Here is a 23,158-nt window from a genome sequence, read left to right on the forward strand (position 1 = left end):
TATTATGGACATTAATTATAGTAACCTCCCTAGCCCTATCTTGAATTTTTTCACCCAAAGATTGCCATGTTTCATTGAAAGTTCTAAAGAAGGCTAAACGAAAAAGTAAATGTACAAACACACTGACAAGTGAAATCTCTGAAACGCCAAATCAGTCATGTACTCCAGCAGAATAGCCAGGGAATTACTGCGCGCAATCATGTACTCCAGCAGCACAGCCAGGGAATTACTGCACGCAATCATGTACTCCAGCAGAACAGCCAGGGAATTACTGCGCGCAGTCAAGTACTCCAACAGAACAGCCAGGGAATTACTGCGCGCAGTCAAGTACTCCAACAGAACAGCCAGGGAATTACTGCGCGCAATCATGTACTCCAGCAGAACAGCCAGGGAATTACTGCGGTACGGGAGGGGGTCGCCCAAAGAATTATCAAATGTTGCCAACTTTTCAAAGATTTTAAAACTGAGTCGAGTGAGTCATTGTGATCACCATAATTTTATAAATAAAAATATAACCATTATTTACATAATGTAGAATACATTATAAAAAGAAAAGGCTTGACGGAATAATAATTTCGTACCCGATTTTAAAAACTAGAAATATATATGAACATATTATTTTTTGCAAACATCTATGGACAAAAATGTGTTTTGAAAATGTAAAAAAATATATGTGCCTACTGGAGCCTAACGAAGGTACGCTCCTAGTTATCAATACCAATAATTCTTTTCATTTTGAAACATGCTTTTCTAGCCTCTTTAATAAGCACAGCTTTTGCTATGTTAAACATCCTATTACATTTCATCATAACGCCTAAATTGCAGTATTTTGGTACAATTTGTATTGTATTGCCATTAAAAGTAAATTCATTCCCTTGAGGTTTGCCATTCGAGTTAAATATCAAAACTTTAGATTTATTTGCATTGACTTGCAGTTTCCACTTTGAACGATATAGTTACTGAGAATATCAAGGCTGTTTTGTAAACCACTTTTGCTATCAGAAAAGATTATAATATCATCAGCATATAACATACAATTTACATGAACATTCTTTACTTGTACAGGATCACATTTTCCATTTTTCAAGTCATTGACAATACTATCAATAAATACATTGAAGAGTATGGGGCTTAAGACATCCCCTTGTTTGACACTACATTCAGAATTTGAATACATCACTTAAACCATCAGAAAATTTTATTCTACTCATTGTGTTACTATACATGGAAAATAGAATATCAAATTTTTGGGAAATATCAGATTCAAGGAGTTCATAAAATAAACCCTTCTCCATACAGTGTCAAATGCTTTTCTAAGACCAATAAAAGCTGCATATACAATTTTTGTTTTTGTAATGGTCAATTAATGTTTTCATAGAGAACAAGTGGTCTGATGACTATGATCTACAATTTTCTTTGAAGCCAATTTGATTTTCACTTACCTGCAGTGACGTAGAGTTTACAAATTCAAGTAGCCTAGTATGGATTATTCTATTGAAGAGTTTCCTGAGTTGAGGTAATTGATATACCTTTGTAGTTGTTAGGGTCAAGTCTATTACCAGATTTATACAGCAATACTATATAGCTTTCTTTCGACATATATATAAATCTATTTCGTTGAGCATGTAGAATACATGTAGTCCTATGCCTAATTAATTAATCGAGCTTTTAAAAAAAATCATAATTTGAATTACAATTTTGTTGAATGAATGATATCATAAAGATATCAAATTATCAATTGACAAATTTAATTTATCATTTCAATTTTGCGCTTATAAATTAATACTCAGTCGGGTTAGATATTCTGAAATTGTCAAATTAGAGAAATTCCGATGGTCGAAAATTTGTAAACGCTTCTGTGATTGGATGAAATTTCAGACAGGCTCAGTAGCAACCAATATGGCTTCTAATTTTTGTGTGACTTTTGAATATTTTCGAAAACTTGTGACATAGCAAATTGATTACCTGTTACAATGTTGCATTGCATCATGAGGCCTCCATTGTCATGCAAGCATGTATAAGACTGATTATCAGGTAAATAGATAGCATAAATATGCGAAATTGAGTTCTTTCTCATCTAACGTATTAAAAATTCAATGTCAGGTTATACTTATTATAGCAAGTTTCAGACAATTCGTAATATATACATTTTAGGAAAATATCATGGTGCATTTGGGATAAAATTGTGTGGGAGCATCGTGTTAACATAACCATAGCCCTATTACGATCTTGGAACAATGCCACTTTTCTGAGTCATTCGGAATTTCCTCCAGAGATTTAGCATTACACCACATGTAGAAATATAGACTAGTACATCAACATTAGGATTGGAAATTTAGATAATATACACATCAATTTATTTTCTGTTTCTCAAGCCTTGATTAAACTTATTTTGATTCCTTTTATAACACTTAAAAACTTAATGTGTTTACGGTGTGATGTAATATGGTAATATGTTTACGGTGTGACTGTTGAGATGAGTAAAGACCCCATAACATCTTACAACACAACTTGAGCCAATTCGTTTAACGTGGGAAATATAACGCGGTTGATGTAAACAGTGCATTGTGACGTCGTGACATCATCATTAGCTGCAATTGGTTTTCTTTCAAATCAAGCAATATATCCAAAACTAAATGTACGAAGGTATGGGAAAGCTTGTCTGGAATTTAAAATCATTTGCGGTGCTTTCCAAACCATTTATTTGTTTTAGCTACAGGGTTGTCAATGAAGTATACCGCAGTGACCGCAACATTTTTGTGGAAGCATTATGGGTATTCCCCATCATTTTTCAGCTGATGAAGAGCAAATCATGTGACTCAATTGTGTAATCAATGGAGCAAGCTTGTCGCTTTGCGATGTGAGTTTCGCTCGCTGATATAAAAAAAACATATGTATCAATGTTAACTGTAACATATGTCCGTATGGACTTGTGACTATTGATGTTCACTAGTCCACAAATCATTTCACTAGTCCGTCCAGTATATCATATAAGATGATCTTCATTTTATCCTATTTATAGTATTTATAAATCAAAATAAACAGTTGCAAACAATTCAGTTTCTGACGCCTACAGAAGAAAAAACCAACAATCTTTATTTTGCATTCAAGATCTTCAGAAGCATATAGTAACCTCCAAGTTAATCACGCAACCCCTTTTATAAATGTCCATAAGTGTGTAAACTTGAGATCGATGTTTCCGTTCTTCTAGTGCTCAGTTCTTAGAGTCACAGGCGTTCGAAATTTTATCAATAAAGTCAATAAGATTCATTCGATTGACCAAGCCCTGAGCTATGTGTTATGACAAGAACATGTGCGCATGAACGTGTTCTTTGACCACACTACTTAGGGGTGTGAGTTCTTGCACCTCGAACCCCAACTTCCCCATCGAGGCCAATCTGAGGAAAGGGCTAGGTATTCCGAATGTGTCACAGCCTCATTACGTCACCTACGAATAAACCTCTCCTATGTGACGCAGTACAATATACAGATATGTATATTGTGAGTCCACGATTATCACGCAGGCAAATAACACTAAAGAAGTAGTTCGTAGTTAAAAGTTTGAAGATATTGACATTAAGAGCATTAATATAAAAGTATGGATTTTATTTTAAACATAAAATGATCAAAAGGTAGGGAGACTGTTCAAGTTATTGTGTAAAGTAATGAACTTGATGTTTACGCTCTTGTTATTGTGTAAAGTAATGAACTTTATGTTTACGCTCTTGTTATTGTGTAAAGTAATGAACTTTATGTTTACGCTCTTGTTATTGTGTAAAGTAATGAACTTGATGTTTACGCTCTTGTTATTGTGTAAAGTAATGAACTTGATGTTTACGTTCTTGTTTTGAAAGTTGTTTACGTTGACGTTATGTTTTTTCGTCATTCTACAGTGACGTCACACAGTATACGCGCCCTAAGAAATCGCTATCCCATAATGCCTATGTGGAAGAGTTTGGTTTATGAGCAAACGAACTCTGGCGGAAGTTTGCCTCAAACCCATTCTCATGATGCGTACTCGGCGTTCGGAATTGGCAGGAATTTTTACTTGTGCGAAGAACGGCAATCTCAAGTGCACTCCATGTGTCTGGATGATCAACATGTCATTGTCACGCAAACACTTAATCATGCTAGTAATCGACCAAGTTCAAACATCTAAGAGACTCAGACAAATTTGCTAAAATCTTAACCAATTCAAGATTGATTTCCGTATTTTCACGTCCGTATGGACTACATGTAGTGCAATAGAGAGTTTACTAGTCTGACATGGTTTTAACTAGTCTCGGACTTACAGACATGAGGTGATTTCAAACCCTGGAGTCAAAATTTTACTACTTATGCTTATGTGATAAGGAAAGGAACAAACGTGGACCTTGCTGTAAATAATTGAAACTTATTCTACAAACTTTTAACATGTTTAATGTCTGATTTAAGGGTGGACCCTTTGTTGAGATTTTCTCTGCCCAAGGTAAAGACCCCACCCATGGATGGAAGGTTGCGACCTCGATTAAGCGAGAATATGAGAAAGATGTTAAAGGATATTTATATTGTTTGGAGGGATCCACCACCACGACCAAAATGCAACTTCCGAAAGGTAATGAATCAGCACATGCATTCAATGTACGCTAACAGTAAAACTGGTCAACATTGGCATAATGTCAGGCATTGGTTGGAACAAGATCCTCATTTACCTTCTTAAGAGGATAAGACACCAGAAAAGTTGTATGAATGTAGACTGGAAGATATGTACCATAATGTTTAACTTTGAAAAAGAAATGTTCAAATTTACCTTATCTGATCACAAAATATGGAATGTTAGTAGAAATACCCTTTATAAAAAGAAAAACTCCTGCTAGATTCAAACCTATGATCTACTACAGATATCAGAACAGTTGGGTACATTAACCCACTAAGCTATTCGACTAGTTTTAAAAGAACAAAGAATGTAATTCAATGTATTGCTGATATTTATATTTGTATAAATTGCAATTGGAAGTCAGCCATTCTGACGATATGTTACTCCTTTTTAAGAACAAAACACCGGATTGGTATTCATAGGATTTAGTTTCAGAAAAAGGTCTTGGTATCTATTAAAAATTGAAATGACTGATTCAAGTAAGCATCTTCAGGGATCAAAATTAACTTTTTTCACTACTAGCAAATTTTAGCTAGTGGATTATTTTCCAACTAGCAAAATTGAGCTTTTACTAGCATTCTTCAATCGATTGTTGTTTTACAGGAATATATAGGGAAAATCTTCTTTAAAGTGCAATAATCAAAATAATATTGAGAATTCTTTCATTTAAAATTTAATGAATTATCAGACAACATGCCTGTATCATTGGCGCATGAGGAGGGTCATTGGGTACACTTGTGCGGCAAACTCGCTGTCCAGAGATCTACCACCTATTTACAACATCATGTGATTTGAAATCTTGAAGACTGTTTGCGCCAATTCAAACTATATGTTCAAAACTTTCGGAAATTTCATCTAAAAAATTCTAGTTGAAAAAAACCCCACGAACTCTTAAGTGTTTGACTATAGACTACAGAAGGACACCACGGACGAGATCAACATGCTTGCTATTTAAATCAGATGTCTCGTTGAGATGCCTGAAGTGTGCATGAAGTAGGCCATCTTCGACATCACTGACTGAGATGACCTTGGCCTTAGTTATTTATTCGATCCACGTTTACTTTTTCAATACTTTTATATTCATTCTGTAAAGCATTTCTATGCACAAGACAAAATTATTGTAAACTTCAAAGTACAGCCAATAAACAAGGAAATCCGGAAAAAAGATCGTTTTTTTTCCACTCGCAAAAAGTTGCAATCACTTGTGATTTTTCACTCGCAATTTCAATTTTTAACTCGCATTTAGTGAGTATTTCCCCTTAATTTCATTGCCTGCATCTTGTTCAATAAATGAATTGAATTCAATGTCATGTGGTATGATTTTTGATATATTTCCAGTGCTGAATTTCTTAGGTCATTCTAATGAGCTACTTAAAAACCAGATATTGAAAACAATCAGTGTTGTATTTCTGATTTTATTTTGCTGTTAATTAAGTGAAAATATGTCAATTACTCAAATACTGAAATTTTCTGTGCATGAGTTGTCTTTAGCATTCTCACGCAGCCGTTTTTATATAAACAGGATAAACAGATTCTGTGTTGATTTCATAAGATGCATATAACATGTATCATTGCTGTTATTCCTAGTTTGTCACTTTTCAAAAATTTGAAAAATTAATAAACATCATAAATGTGAAATGAATGTAGAATATTAAAAAAAAAATGTAGTTGGAAATCCGATTAGAAATAAAATGACACATTTTAGTACATGTATGAGAATGACTAGACCATTTATTGTTTCTTACCATGCAGTATGATGTCAATTACAAAACTTTGTTTTCTATTTTCAGCCAACCTTGTACAGAGATACCTTATATTTCAAGTGTTTGTTCCTCGAGGGAAAGAGTTTTCTTTTGAAATAGGGTAAGGAGCATAAATATGATTCAATAACTATTGAAAAAAATTACTGCATTTTGAGTTTTCATGCCAATAATGTAAAGGAAAAATTTTTATCTCTTAAAGTCACTGTAGAGAGTGTAAATCATGTGAGAATGTCTTTCCATGATTTTTGTTGAACAGAACAAGCCCTTTTGCTTTGTGCATCAGATTGCTTTGTTTTTTACTAGGGTTATAGATCAGAAGAAGAACAAGAGAAGGCTGATGTTTTCCTCTGCTCAGAAAGACCGACACACCACTGAGCTGCATGCCCGGATTCCTCTCACCATTCTCAGGAGACACGTGGTAAATAACCCCAGCCAAAAATCCTCCATATAGATGCTCTATACTGGGAAATACTCACCCCTACCCCCCATTCCTCTCACCATTCTCAATAGACACGTGGTAAATAACCCCAGCCAAAAATCCTCCATATAGATGCTGTATGCTGGGAAATACTCACCCCAGTTATATTTTCACCCGCGTCGTCATTGGACGACTTTAAAAGACTGGATGAAACAACTGTGTCTTAAAAAATTTGAAATGGGGCGAAACCGTTAATGTAAATGTTGGAGGTTGAAACCCAAACCACAGGGTGAATATAACCCCGTAAACAGTACTGTTTCCCTAATACTCAAAAAGTTTCAGTCATATTAGTATAATAGTTTTAGTTTGGAATGTCGTTCTATTGGTGTGATGTTAATGTTTGATTTTTAGCATTAGATAGATCCCGACAGGCACATTTATTCTATTTTTAGCATTAGATAGATCCCGACAGGCACATTTATTCTATTTTTAGCATTAGATAGATCCCGACAGGCACATTTACTCTATTTTTAGCATTAGATAGATCCCGACAGGCACATTTACACTATGTCTTTCACTGGTTTTCACGACTCTGGAATCATTTAAGTTTGGATTTGGAATTTAGGGGTAGCCATCTCCCACAGATACAAAACATAAATAAAATACACAATTTCAATTTAAACTTGATTTTTTTTATGACGATTAACTAACAAGTTCTACAACTTCTAATAATGCTTCTCGTCGGCTTGGAGTTTGGTGTGAAGGAGTCATTGATGTGTTTATGAAACCGAAGGAAACCCACAATTTACATGTGCGTGTAGGGCTATTACCGTGTTTCATCTAAACAGAAATTGACCTCACTTCAGTGTTCACTCTAAGAGGTGATATTTCAGTGGTTGAACCTGTGTGTGGATCTGGCATCTGTCGTCGAGGACACCTGGCGGGGCCAGACATACCGCTGTATCGAGTCCATCTGTGTGTCTGCTAACTGTAAACTACGGCGGATATTTACGATGAAGAATCAGCCGCACGATACTTCTGAGGACGAAGGTATCTAACATAATTTGTTTAAAACTGTTATATGTAATTCTCGTAAGTAATATTTGGACATAAATTTACTCTGCTGAATCACAGAACTGAGTGTGAGATTACTGAATCACAGAACTGAGTGTGAGATTACTGAATCACAGAACTGAGTGTGAGATTACTGAATCACAGAACTGAGTGTGAGATTGGTGAATCACAGAACTGAGTGTGAGATTGCTGAATCACAAAACTGAGTGTGAGATTACTGAATCACAGAACTGAGTGTGAGATTGCTGAATCACAGAACTGAGTGTGAGATTACTGAATCACAGAACTGAGTGTGAGATTGCTGAATCACAGAACTGAGTGTGAGATTACTGAATCACAGAACTGAGTGTGAGATTGGTGAATCACAGAACTGAGTGTGAGATTACTGAATCACAGAACTGAGTGTGAGATTACTGAATCACAGAACTGAGTGTGAGATTACTGAATCACAGAACTGAGTGTGAGATTACTGAATCACAGAACTGAGTGTGAGATTGCTGAATCACAAAACTGAGTGTGAGATTGGTGAATCACAGAACTGAGTGTGAGATTACTGAATCACAGAACTGAGTGTGAGATTACTGAATCACAGAACTGAGTGTGAGATTACTGAATCACAGAACTGAGTGTGAGATTACTGAATCACAGAACTGAGTGTGAGATTACTGAATCACAGAACTGAGTGTGAGATTGGTGAATCACAGAACTGAGTGTGAGATTGCTGAATCACAAAACTGAGTCGTTTTGAAGGACTTGTAGCAGTATAATGTATATTAATGATGATTAGCAACAGTGTTAGAATAAGGGAGTATTAACATTCCCAAGAATTCACTCTATACTCACAGGTACTGAAAAGCATTATGCAGTTGTGTATTACACCAGTGACTGAAACCCGTGTAATACACTGTACATGATTGGTAACAGTAATACTGATTTAGATAAAACTTTTGTAGAGATGTATGGCTATGAGTCGTGCAACACGGGAGAATTGGAGCTAATACCACGGCAGTGCCAGTTTGCCTCCGATGTGCAGTTTGTGACTCAGGTTAAGCATATAATTTTTATTGCACTGCATAGAAATTTAAAAGTTATATTTTCTTGCATTCTATCATTACAATAAAGCGACATACATTGCATGGTTCCTTTAGCATTCTTATTCTTGATTTGAGCTTTGAAGTAATTGAATTAATGTCTTGGGGTGATATTACCTTTTCAGATCCTGAACATGGGGAAAATCAAGGATGCCGAGAGATTGAAAGGGGGAGATAACCCAGTCAGATCATCAACAGAGATTGGTATGAATATCTATTCATTATTCATTTGATGTAAAATACATATGAAAGTTTCGAAAAATGATTGTTAAGAGCATGCAAACAACATGCCTCGATGAAGTAAACTATACATATCAAAATAGGATTTTAATATTCTGAATGAAATATCTATATCTAAAGAGATATTAGGACTTGAAAACTTCCTGCATTTATGGACCCCTTCACTGATGAAATAAGTTTATTTCAGACCTGAATGCCAGTGGAAGAAGAACATCACTTAATGACTCTGGTGGGTACCATATTGCCTTTGGAACAAAAGTGCCAGGGGCTCCCACATCCAGCAAAAACAAGGTGATATTTACAGCAACACATTCATATAAAAACCAAAACCTATTTTTTTTTTTTTTTTTTTAGATGTTCTTTAATTGATACATCAAAGATGTAAGTTCTGTAGTTGATCATGTACTGGCAGTCAGGCATGTTTGAATTCAAACTTCTCTTCTTTTTTTTTAAAGTTATTTAGGAGGAGAACGTTCTCCAATGGACATGCTTCAATGACATCCTTTACTTGGGGGGTAAATTACAAAAATACACAAAGCACAGCATTTAATTGCTATGTATTGTCACAAAGAATAGATAATGCTATGTTTTTCACGAAAGAATATATAATACTCTATATTTTCACAAATTATAAAGCAGCATTTTCCCCGTTATATAACTGGTACCGATAAACAGTACCATTCCCATGACCAAGTACTATCGATTTTCCCCAATTCTGAGGCTTATATATATTAAACAAACCGCCAAGTTAGCCTGTAATATGCTATGTATGAAACATTGTACAAGTTAACTAATTTCTTCACTTCCTGTTAAGTAGAAAGCAAAGGTCAAAATGGAGCTCATATGTAAAAATGTGAAACAAAGAATACATGTTTATTCTCTAAAGATGGTGTATTAAATGTTCATTTTAAAGCAAATGCTTGATGATTGAAAGAATATTCTCAGTTTGTTCTATTTAGATGCTATTTTCCCCAATTCATTGAATAGGTATCGGTACCATTCCCAAACAGTAGGAAAAAAACCCACTAACGTGCTACTCAAATACTGATATGATTAATGCTATAGTGCATTTTTGCATGAATTTCTTCACTACACACAACCACAATGATGACATGTATTGTAATGGACTCCTTCTATTGGTTGTATACATGTATATACGTAATCATGTAGCTACAGAACTGTAGCTCTCTGGAAAAATATTGTGATGGAACAGAGAGCTACAGATCCAACCCTTTATATAAAAACCTTCGAATTATGGTGCACAAAAAGCTGTGTCCAAACATACCTTCAAATATTCCTTAAAGCCCCATACGACCCAAAAACTCACAGCTTTTGATGATTTTGTTTGTTGACCTAGCCATGTAAGGTAGCCAGTCAATTAGAATCCCGGTTCATTTCCATACTTGCACAATAACGTCTAGATGTAAACTAATATTCCAACAAATATTTTAATAATATATCATCCCAGTTTCTTTAAATAATAATTATTCAAATAGCTAAACTCACAGCAATGCAGCTTTCATTAGTCTGGTCCAGTCTCCATCCCTACCACACGAGTGTTAAGGACCATAATGGGCTTTTGTAGCATTTTCATTAATCAAGAGTTATTTTACCTTTAGTACAACTATATTTTTTAATTTCTATTAATTATTTGTGTTGATAATAAATGAAGAGTGAATGCATAACAAATTTTATGAATAGATACCAATAACAACAGGGTTCGAATTGACCGGCTACCTAACATGGCTACGTCAACAAACCAAATCATTTGAAACTGAATTTTTGTGCGCCGTAAGTCGAAGGTTTTATAAGGGTTGGATCTGTAGCTCTCTGTTCTGTCACAATATTTTTTCAGAGAGCTACAGTTCTGCAGATAGTGATCATGATGACATGTAATAACCTCGTTCTATTGGGTGTATAGATACGTAATAACCTTGTTCTATTGAGTGTATACATGTATATATACGTAATAACCTCGTTCTATTGGGTGTATACATGTATATATATGTAATAACCTCGTTCTATTGGGTGTATACATGTATATATACGTAATAACCTCGTTCTATTGGGTGTATACATGTATATATACGTAATAACCTCGTTCTATTGGGTGTATACATGTATATATACGTAATAACCTCGTTCTATTGGGTGTATACATGTATATATACGTAATAACCTCGTTCTATTGGGTGTATACATGTATATATACGTAATCATGATACTATTGAGTTGTAAACACCTGTAAATAAGTTATACACACTAATTCTACCATGTTGAAGAACACATCACTGATGGCAAATGGTTTTACTTATTTCACATGCAATTTAAACTGTCAGAGTATCGGTTGTTGTTGTTTGGGTTTTTTTTGTCCAAGTAAAATTTCTGTCGTTTTTCATGTACAATTATTTAAAGTTTACTACAGTAAAGTTTTTTTCCTGAGTAATAATAGCAGAATTATGACATGTATTGATTGCCCTCACTGGTTAATGCACTTTTATGTTTATATTGTGTATTAAATGAGAACACCTATACTCTGTAAAGTTTGTAATCCTTCTGAGAAATAGCAGGGATCAAAATTCTGAAATTTAGATGAGAAATTTTAAGAATGGATATTTTGGTTGAATTAACAATGTGATTGATATTAATTATTATTTCAGGGGAATGTAACGAACAGAAGTAATAGAAGTACGATATCCAGAGCTGAGGGTATGCTACCAGAGAATGTATATTTGCAGTATATAAGAATTGTATAAGGATTGTAGCGGAACTCTACATGTACTTGTTGGTATCGGTAGTAGTTTTTGCTCACTTGAGCTTTTTTGATCTCCTTTTGTTTGTTGTCCATCTGTCTTTAAACTGTTCACATTTTCATTTTGTTCTCCAGAACCACTGAGCCAAACTTTGCACAAACCAGTCTTGGTTAAAGAAATTTCAAGTTCATTTCAGGATTTTTGATAAGTCATATTTTATGCAAGAATCATCAGGTAGTTCAAAGTCCGGTTGTTCAGTTTGTGGCTCCTGTAGGTTGGACGAGACCACAATAGCATCCTCAGGTGGTTCAGATGTCCTGGCATTGGAGGATTCAAAGTATAAAAATTTATGGGGAAAATTTGAGTTTTTTTTTTTGGTTTAAAAATATATATGGACCATTGGGGTTAGAGTAGGGATAAAATCAGGCATAATATTTTACATGATAAATGAATATAGGGGAATATAGAGCAGCCCTATGTTTTGTTGATGCACGTTAAGTCATGACCCCATCTTTTAATGAGGAACAGAGGACTTGGTTGACTCAAGTGAGTGTTGTGGCCCATGGGCCTCTTGTTATATATAAAAATGAATCAAAATGTCATAAAATCTTTCAGATGCTGGTAATGATGAGGCAACAGATCTCTCAGACAGTATTTTCCGAGATGGTGGAGGATTTGATCCTGGTGGGGGAGGGGACAGGCCCACTGAGACATCACACCGAGCAGTATTACACCGACGCCAGCTCTCCGACCCGGCCACACAGCAAGACCTAGAAATGGCCAGTCGTTTAGGTATCGTACGGAAATGATGACGGTTTAGGAAAAAATCACTATCTTTATTTTTCCATTCTTTTGTACATTTATCTTTATACTGGGTAATCTTTAGAACAAATGCACAGTCAAACCCCGTTATCTCAAACTCGATGGGAGCAAGAAAACACTTTGAGATATCTGAGAATTCGAGGTATCTAGGGTGAACTACTTAAAGAGTAAGTGGTTGGGACTTCCAAATCACTTGGACATATCCATGGTATTCGAGATATCGATGTTGGAGATACTGAAATTCAACTGTATATAAGAATGATGATGTATTTTGTCATGCAAGTTTTTTGCTGTCTGCATGTTAGCTGTACAGAAATGATAGAGAGATGGCTTACCTGTACATGTAATGACAGGTGAGCTCAAAGTTTGTAGACTGACGTGATGAAATTAGTATTGTGCAAGAGTGGGAGTCAGTAAAGACGATCCTTGCTGAGGAGGCCAGATAAGACTGGGAATCAGTAAAGACGATCCTTGCTGAGGAGGCCAGATAAGACTGGGAGTCAGTAAAGACGATCCTTGCTGAGGAGGCCAGATAAGACTGGGAATCAGTAAAGACGATCCTTGCTGAGGAGGCCAGATAAGACTGGGAATAAGTAAAGACGATCCTTGCTGAGGAGGCCAGATAAGACTGGGAATAAGTAAAGACGATCCTTGCTGAGGAGGCGAGATAAGACTGGGAATAAGTAAAGACGATCCTTGCTGAGGAGGCCATATAGTTGGATGTGATGGTGAAAAGTAGCGTCTTTCTTTTGAATGAGAAAAATGACGCCAATAGACACATCACGTTTTGTCAGCTTAGCTCGTAAATAAGCTAAAGTTTTCAGTTCTTGTAAAATGCATACGTTCATCGTATTATTTTTATACACATGGAGTAGTTCTAAGTAACACAGTGACAAAGGGACAGCCTGATTATTACTACTTGAAAGGATTTTGAATTGTTTAAGTGAATTTCTCAAGGTTACAAACTAGAAATTCAAAGTCATTGGGATAAATCTGATTCAGAAATACATATGCATTGTATATTTATTCAAAATAGTTTCTCGAAAAGTGAAATAAATTGACAAAATTGGAAACCCTAAGCATATTTAACTTTGCTATTTTACTTGTAGGACTTATCTCAGGATCTTGTGAATGCGCTCAAGAAAAAAGATATACCTGAACGATATTCAAATCGAGAAATTTTTTTTTCCATCACAATAATGTTATAACCATTGTTGTCAATGGAACAAAATTAACCAATGATATTCAATTAGGAGGAGATACATGTACGTTCTCACCTTCGCCATTTTCCCTAGATCTTGCTCCTTGCAATTTTGCCCTTTTCCCAAGGTTAAGAGGAGACTTCAAGGGAGTGGAGTTTAGCGATCTAAGTGAGCTTAAATTAGCAGTAAATGATATCATTTCATCTCTGATCTGGAATGGTTTAAATTTGTTTTTGGTATGTGGGTTAACTGGCACCAAAGATTTTTTCCAAGAGAGTGGGAAATATTTTGTAAAACGTTACTGATGTCAAAAAGTTAACGAGTGGGCTGCACTTGGTCGCAACATGTTTGTCTTTGAATTTTGTTCAAGGTCATTTTTGTATTATTTTTATAAATTAACTGAAAAATTAGTAAACTTGTTGAACTTATGTATAAATATTGTTGGGAAAAAAATCAATTTTAAAACTTGGTAAGAATTTTTTTGCATTAGTCCACAAACTTTATGATCATCCCTCTTGTATGTCCATCTGGAGGTGCACTCGATTACTGCCTTATGTTTGTGATACCTTACCAGTCCTCTGTCTGCTGTTCTTTTAGTCAGGAAATCGTTTTAATGGTGATAGTGAATGTTTGGAAAATGATACGTTAGATTGGTAAGTAAACTTGCATCACATTTATTTGTAGGTTATGAGAAGCCTGACTTGTTGGTTCAACCCCACCCTCCACGGGAACCCTCTACGGACCGACTCCGCAGACGAATCCGAGTCAAAAATGGGTCAAGTGGTGCTAACAAAGATCGGGTATCGAGTGCAGGATCCCTGAAAGGTTCTGAAAATTGTTATGCACTATTAAGTAGTTATAGTCTTAGGTGAAAACAGAAGCTTGACCAGTATTTCAGGATTGAGTTGGTCTTCTCTTTGAGAAGTATAATGATTAAGGTCTGAAAATCTGGCACTTGAGTGTGGAATCATCGGGTGTTTAATGGGGAGCATCACCAGTGTAGAAGTGAGGAAAAATATACATCTGTAATATTTACATGTAGCTCTATTAATTTAAATGACTTCATAATACTGTAAACTATTATTTGACTATTAAAACTCATGTTTATACATGTATAAAGTAATAAAACCTCTTAGTGTAAGGTAAGCATAGGATTGTTTCTGTAGTGTAAAGTAAACATAGGATTGTTTCTGTAGTGTAAAGTAAGCATAGGATTGTTTCTGTAGTGTAAAGTAAACATAGGATTGTTTCTGTAGTGTAAAGTAAACATAAGATTTGTTTCTGTAGTGTAAAGTAAACATAAGATTGTTTCTGTAGTGTAAAGTAAACATAAGATTGTTTCTGTAGTGTAAAGTAAACATAAGATTGTTTCTGTAAGGTAAACATACGATTGTTTCAGTAAGGTAAACATAAGATTATTTCTGTTTGCAGATGAGGGTGTAGGTTCAGTCAGTGAAGCCTGTTCAGCTAAGTCCACCAGTTCACATCAGGGAGGGTCAGACGATGGCCGACGACTGCGACTGGTGTCCGACACCGAGCTGATCTGGAAACACAAGGGGGATAAAGTGAAATCTCCAGAGAGGGGAGGAGAGGAAGACTTCTCATCGTCAGGAATTGATTCTGGAATTTCTGTATCACAGTCCTATAAAAAAGGTTTGTTGTGTCCGTGATTTAAAAGTCTGGGGCATAATGCAAACATATAACTTATCAGAATAATGATATGTATAAATTATTTTTTGTCTCAGTCAGTTACCTCTCTTTGCTCCCAGTTGCTTCTATTCTTCATCAATATTGCTCTACCCAAACCTGTTATTTTTAGTTTATACCTTGTTTATGTTATTTTGTGTCGACCCCCTTACTTCACACCATGTGTACCACAGATTTTCGCTGGTGCACCAAGATGAAAACAAATGTTTGTTTTACTCAAAAGCTTGCTTATTCCAGGAAAAGTATTTGAAGTCTTTGGGAAAAGTGCAGAAAATTGTTCATTTGTCGATAAAAATGTCGCCCAGAAATTTAAATAACACCTCAAAGTAATGAGTAAAATAGTACTAGTGTACTTTTGCTATGTGTCTTCTTCAGCAAATGTTTATTAGAGTTTGTGCACTGCATCTTCTTTTACATTATGGAATCCCAGAATGTCATATTTATCAGTAGTAAATACAAAAAACCCAAAGATTTTGGATAAAATAATGTACCAGTAAGATCGAAAAAATAACGAAAATGTGTTATTTTATATATATATATATATATATATACATATATACACACACACACACACACACACACACACACACATTGTATACACATTGTATATATATTTGTTTTGTATCAGGTTTTTGTATGTTTCACTATTCTTTCTATAAAGATGATGTGGAGAAGTTTGTAACGGTTTAGAATAATTTTTTGTGAAATAGGTGCCTCATTATTCATCTGTTTACAGAGTATAACCGGGATGACTATGAAGGGGACGGGGCTCCGATGGAAGAAGACTTGATGAGTGTCATCAACATCCTGAACACTAATTCGGGAGAACAGGTGGAAGATTTAGGAGAATACGAGGAGAGTGAGGAGTAAGTATAACAAGTTCATTATCAGTAAGTGTAAATCTCAGTATCAGGAAGTGTGAATCTCAGTATCAGTAAGTGTAAATCTCAGTATCAGGAAGTGTAAATCTCAGTATCAGGAAGTAGATCTCAGTATCAGTAAGTGTGAATCTCAGTATCAGGAAGTGTAAATCTCAGGATCAGGAAGTGTGAATCTCAGTATCAGGAAGTGTAAATCTCAGTATCAGGAAGTAGATCTCAGTATCAGGAAGTGTAAATCTCAGGATCAGGAAGTGTGAATCTCAGTATCAGGAAGTGTAAATCTCAGGATCAGGAGGTGTGAATCTCAGTATCAGGATACTTCAGTGAAGTCTGCAAATTGAAAGATAAGTTTTTTGTCACCTGTCAGAGGCATCCTGCATCCATGTATAATAACGTGTATACTTTTGCCACCCCTGGCTAAACAGTTAGAAACTACAAAATGAGTAGCAAGTTTTGAACTAATTACGATCCCGCCTTTTGCTGGAGTGACCTTGGATGAATAACGTATATAGGGATTGTGAAGGGCAACATGTAACCAAGGCACACAGGGATGAAAGGAGTTTTACTCAAAGGACATCTGTTAAAGTTTTAAAACTACCTTGTGCATTGACTATCTGAAAATGTATTTGCTTAGAGTTTGATGACTTAAGTATCATGGTATTCTACAAAAATTTCTTTTTTCACACCAGGGAACCTGAGTCCGACAGCGATATGTTTCTGTTTGTGTCCAAACCCAAACCGTGCCGCCGTGTGTCCCCTAGTCAACTAGAGGCGGGGGAGGATGCCCAGGTAATGCCCATAAAGAAAGGGGCAATATCAAATAGTTAATCATCTGCCAGGCAATAAATCTCTAATAACAAATATATATTGACCTGTGTTATAACAATAACTGTTATACCTTTATTATTATACCTCCCGAACGAAGTTCTGGGAGGTATATAGGTATCACTTTGTCCGTCTATCTGTCCGTCCGTCCGTCCGTCTGTGCAGATTCATGTCCGGGCCATAACTTCTTTGTTCTTTGACTTAGGCATACCATATTTGTCACACAGGTGGATCACCATGATAAGATGTGTCAAGTACCTTCATGACCTCTATATGACCTTGACCTAAAGGTAAAAATTAAAGGTTTTTACAATGGATTCGTGTCCGGGCCATAACTTCTTTATTCTTTGACATAGGCATACCATATTTGACACATGAGTGTATCACCATGAGACGATGTGTCAAGTACCTTCATGACCTCTATATGACCTTGAGCCTTGACCTCAAGGTAAAAATTAAAGGTTTTTACAATGGATTCGTGTCCGGGCCATAACTTCTTTGTTCTTTGACATAGGCATACCATATTTGACACATGAGTGTATCACCATGAGATGATGTGTCATGTACCTTCATGACCTCCATATGACCTTGACCTCAAGGTCAAAATTAAAGGTTTTTACAATGGATTCGTGTCAGGGCCATGCCTTCTTTGTTCTTTGACATAGGCATATCATATTTGACACATGAGTGTATCACCATGAGACAATGTGTCGAGTACCTTCATGACCTCTATATGACCTTGAACTTTGACATCAAGATCAAAATTGATTATAGGGTTTTGACATAGTCATACCATAAGACATGGGTGTATCACCATGAGACTATGTGTCATGTACATTCATGATCTCTTTATGACCTTGACCTTTGATCTCAAGGTCAAAATTATAGGTTTATGCCATGGATTTGTGTTCGGACTATATCTTCCATTTTCTTCTACAAATGCATACCATATTTTTACACTCAGGAAAGAGGTAATTTATACCTATTAACAATACCCATTGGGAGATTGCGGTAAGTGGAGGGTATTCTTAGTGAGCATTGCTCACAGTACATCTTGTTAATTCTCTTATGTGATTGGCTGATAGGAAGTCTTTAGAATTCAATAATGACTCCCAAATGCACTGTTTACTGCAATAATGACCTCCGAATCACTGTACATGCATTATATTGACCGGTCATCCTTGAATTTTGACACCCCCCTACAGAAACACTTTCAGATGATTTGATATTTATTGTCTCACTGCACTGTTAATGTTTTGCAGGTGAAGAGTCCAACCTTTTCTAAAGGAAAACAGCAGAGAGGCCCAAAGCTAGAGAATGACTTTGTTCACAGTAGTGATTCAAGTTTTGAGGAGGAGGAGACACAGAGACGAAAAATCGTGCCTGGTTCTCGCCCCACCAGTGGCTCTTCTAGCCGCCCACACAGTGGTTCCACCACCAGTCGACCACAAAGTGGTACCACAAGCCGACCAACAAGTGGTACCACCAGTCGCCCACAGAGCGGTACGGCCAGTAGACCACATAGTGGCTCCAACCGTCCTCCTCACAACATCCCAAGACCCACAAGTGCAAAGACACAGGGAAGTTCTAGTTCTAAAAATAGCGCTACAAATCTTCCTAGTAAAAGTGGTCCCAAGCCGCAAAGGAAAGATAAAATAGACCTTTCAACGGAACACGTACCAACATCTGCCGAGAGTCCGGAGCTCCAGATGAGTTATCAGCTACCCACTCACCGCACGGATAAGATGAACGGAAGTCTGTCCAACAGGAGTATTTCTAGGATGAGTCGCAAGTCGGTAAAAGAGATTCCGAAAGATGATGTGCGTCTGTCTGTGATAAAGTCATCAGAGGTAGGGGGAGATGATTGTAATCGATTTAGTTCAATACGATTCGAAAATTTGTTTTGATGTACCACATAGTCAGTTTTCTGCTCTTTGTTGTGCAGTTGATTCTGATAGTTGTAGAGTGAATGCCAGTATCATGTTTTATCTATAAAGTGTATGGACTCTCCTCGGCTGTAAAACCCCATCACCGTTACAGTAAAACACTGGGAGCATTCGATTTTGCTGTGTAATAGGCGTATTTCATGATACGCTTTTTCTGATATCTTGTTAGTAGGAGCGGAATGAAAATCGCTTCCTTCATTCACTATGAGCTTGTTCCCTATAACCACGTTTTACCTTACCAATATGTATTTCCTTCCAGAAACCTTATGATTATACCAAATATAGTGCAATCAACTTTAAAATGGAGGACATTACAGATTCTTTTGAGGCGGGGATGTTCTCTAGCATGAAACGACAAACTGAGGAAGATTATGAGGACATTTCTGCTAGTGAATCCCCACGTAAACTGGTTCCCCCCTCCGTAGCAGGTGCTGTCAGCAATAAAACTCCACCCAATCCCTCTCCGAGAGAAACGGCTAATAATCACAGAAATCTATACGACTTCTCTCCAACTCTGACCCTAACCAGTGACGAGGACAGCACCTGGCAGGCTCCAGTAAGTACTACGTAAATCAACTTAAAATATTTTAGATTACATAACGTGTGTAGTCATTGAGAATAAATTCAAGAACAATTTGAGGGAACTGGCTCTTTTCCTGGTGTCATAGAAACAATAGTACAAATACAATATTTTTCATAGGCGTCGATTTACAAATCTTTTAGTAAGTTTATGAAATATTTGATTCATTTTAAATTTCTAATATTTTGTAGGAGCATACATAGGTAATCTTCCCAATTGTAATCCTCTATTGAGAAACTGGAGTTTGATAACACACATTTGATTATACATGTTCCATTGTTATAATTTGGGTTCTCAGATAATGATTTCTGTCATTTACAGCCAACAGAAATGAAGTTAGGCGTGAGTACTGACACCTTGACGTCTTCCAACCCACGGTATGTACAAAGACTTTCTGGCAATGTATGGCGGTTATTGAAAACATGCTTGTAGCACACAATCAAAGGCGTAAAATTTGCTACCATACATACACACACAGTACTTACCTATAAGTCAGTTTTGGGGAGTTAAATTTTTATAGAGTTGAAACAAATGTTCGAATATTTGTAAGTGAATAGTAAATTGCAAATATTCGAATGGGGATTTGGTATTTGAATTTTTGATCCTTTATCTGATACCCATTATATACAAGTTAATACAACGCTGTTAATTGCAACATTCTAATAGCATTATTTTTATTAGCCTCATAGTTTGTAAAATTCATCATTTTTAATGTCATTTTTGTTTGTTAACATGGAAAGGAAAAATAATTGTACACCATGTGGAGACAAACGTTCTAAATTATAGTTTAGTCAGTTTTACGATATCGTAATCACAGACTGGGGGATTGAATTGTTGATGTGAGCAAAATCATTTCAAAATGGCTAACAATTTTTGCAGTTACTCCCCTTACATTGGAAGTTGGGAGCATGCTTATCATTGCTGTCCTAAGCTTCAGATAGATTAGCATTAATAAACAGGGTATAGCCAAGCTTACAGTATTAACAAATAGTATATAGCCAAGCTTACAGTACCAAATTCTTCCTTATGCTGAGTTTGAACAGGTTGTATTATATCTATGATAAATAACAAGGCTTAGTTTCTTCAATTTCATGGTCACTCCTCCAAATTATCTTGTAAATATACAACTTACACATCGGTCATCCGCACTCTCCTCCAAATTATCCTGAGAATATACAACCGACACATAATCAGACCACCTTATATGCATGTATAGATGTTAGTAGTTAAAACTGCATGTGATATTAGTTGTGGAGGTATTAATGTGGTTGTTCTGTTAACAGGGACTGGAGCGGTGCTTTTAGTCCACCTATTGTGTTCCCGGGGGGCCATCCATCGGACTCTATAGAGGATTTGTCTAGCTGTTCCTTATCACCACGCAAAAACATTCCTGCTCAAGGTACGTTACGCGGGTATGTTCATCGTTACGCGGGCCTGTTCATTGTTACACGGGTCCGTTCATCGTTACACGGGTCTGTTCATTGTTACACGGGTCCGTTCATCGTTACACGGGTCTATTCATAGATAATGACCAGACATTTACTTTATACACATGCATTGGAATGTGCAACTCGTAGACAGAATCTATTATAAATATCACTTTCCATAACATAATAGAAAATGCTATTTCTCGGTGTCCTGTGTGTTAAAAAGAGGAGGGTTGGGGGAATTGCTTATTTACGATGACGGAGTTTAATTCCAAATCTTTATACTCAACTAGATACAAAGTCACGTGAGCAGACATATGCACCATCTGATGACCTGGCTGTCGAGGACGAGTTAGACCTGTTGTATGATTCCTGTCTGAACTGCTACTACGATCCCAAGACCCAAAAATATTATGAACTCATCTGAAGTCTGCTGCTTGAACTGTTACTAAGGTCTACAAACTCAGGTGTTATGAGTGAAATCTGTTTTGTGCAGGCACACCTCAGCATCTTGATTTGCCGGAGTATCTTTCATTGTGGAATTCGTCTACATCCGTATGTACCAGTATTTATCTGAGCCATTAGTGCAAGAGTACATTTTCAGTATATCTGACGTGAAAATGTTTGTCAGTAATCAGAATTGCTTGTCAGAGAACCGGGATTCACTCCCCCAGACTTGTGTACAAACAATGTGATAGGGATTTACAGTTCTGTGGCATTATGAATAAAGATCTAGGGGCAGAGCCAGGATTCACCCCCTAGACTTGTGTACAAACAATGTGGTAGGATTTACAGCACTGTGGCATTATCAATAAAGATCTAGGGACATGTTCAGATGTTGTAATATTGTGATAAAAACTTCATTTTTGAATGAAGTTTGTTGATACATAAACTTACTCTGTTGTAAATGTGATCAGTAGAAATCACACAGAAAAATAGTCATACATTTAAACATGCACCTCAGTGTATACCCAGTGTAGTCCATCCAATGTGAGACCTATAGATTGTACCGTGGCTTCACCTAAAGGCACGGTCCGCAGCATTAGATGGTTTCATTTTGAATGGCAAAATTAAATAAATTTTGTATGAGATTGTCAGAGAGGTATTTTAAATATACAGAAATTGAAACTCATATGAAATTTGAAAACAAGGACGTCAACACATTAAATGTGCATTGCCTTGTCTTGGTGGTGTAGATGTTATATGGAACTGTGATGTGTAAAACACTGAGTGAGACGAGGGACGAGGAGCTGTTGTACCAATATCTGTGATCATCCTTGTTTATGTAAACGGTTACTGAAAAACCACAACTGTATTGTCTTCATGTTTAGTAATAAACATTATGAATATGTTTAAATCTCTCATCCTTCTGATTATATACTGTGAAATCATTGTTCGGGGTCGCCCTTACCCACAAATTTACATCCCCACGAACATTGACAGGTGAGATTAAGTTTCTTGTTGAATGTTATCCCATTGCATTAGGTATCTATTGACAGGTGAGATTAAGTTTCTTGTTGAATGTTGTCCCGTTACATTAGGTATCTATTGACAACGTTATTCATTTGTCACACTCTTGGTTTTAGAAGGGCAACAATTGAGTTGTTTATTTCAGGGGGAAATAATTACTTTAAGTTAATTGTATTATAATGTGTATTTTTTATGATGTATATATATTGTAAATAGAAACGGTGTCACATTATTATTGCACAGTCGCAACAATTGTAATCAAATTACAGTCCAGATGAGGGAGGGGGGGGGGGGGTCATTGTGTCAGTTATATGTGCAATATT

General features: G+C 36.2%; 1 protein-coding gene across 1 annotated transcript; it reads left to right on the top strand.

Moving 5' to 3' along the window:
- The first annotated feature begins 1,852 nt into the window (after positions 1 to 1,852).
- Positions 1,853 to 22,722, top strand: LOC125655425 (protein CFAP20DC-like). The gene is made up of 19 exons (XM_048885705.2): positions 1,853 to 2,034; positions 4,435 to 4,594; positions 6,427 to 6,499; positions 6,703 to 6,817; positions 7,711 to 7,867; positions 8,845 to 8,936; positions 9,108 to 9,186; positions 9,410 to 9,513; positions 11,883 to 11,931; positions 12,591 to 12,767; positions 14,684 to 14,824; positions 15,431 to 15,652; positions 16,443 to 16,572; positions 17,277 to 17,376; positions 18,675 to 19,262; positions 19,618 to 19,914; positions 20,260 to 20,315; positions 21,222 to 21,337; positions 21,659 to 22,722. The coding sequence occupies exons 1-19, from the start codon at positions 2,014 to 2,016 to the stop codon at positions 21,790 to 21,792; spliced, it is 2,811 nt and encodes a 936-aa protein (XP_048741662.2). The 5' UTR covers positions 1,853 to 2,013; the 3' UTR covers positions 21,793 to 22,722.
- The last annotated feature ends 436 nt before the right edge of the window (positions 22,723 to 23,158 follow it).

Source organism: Ostrea edulis, chromosome 7, assembly GCF_947568905.1.
Source record: "Ostrea edulis chromosome 7, xbOstEdul1.1, whole genome shotgun sequence".
Classification (NCBI taxonomy): domain Eukaryota; kingdom Metazoa; phylum Mollusca; class Bivalvia; order Ostreida; family Ostreidae; genus Ostrea; species Ostrea edulis.

What these genes read in the sequence shown, in the direction of transcription:
- LOC125655425 (XM_048885705.2), top strand. Translation starts at nt 2,014, where the DNA reads ATGTATAAGACTGATTATCAG. An exon ending in GAGTGCAGGATCCCTGAAAG is followed by an intron (nt 14,825 to 15,430) that starts GTTCTGAAAATT and finishes TTCTGTTTGCAG; the next exon opens with ATGAGGGTGTAGGTTCAGTC. An exon ending in AGGCGGGGGAGGATGCCCAG is followed by an intron (nt 17,377 to 18,674) that starts GTAATGCCCATA and finishes AATGTTTTGCAG; the next exon opens with GTGAAGAGTCCAACCTTTTC.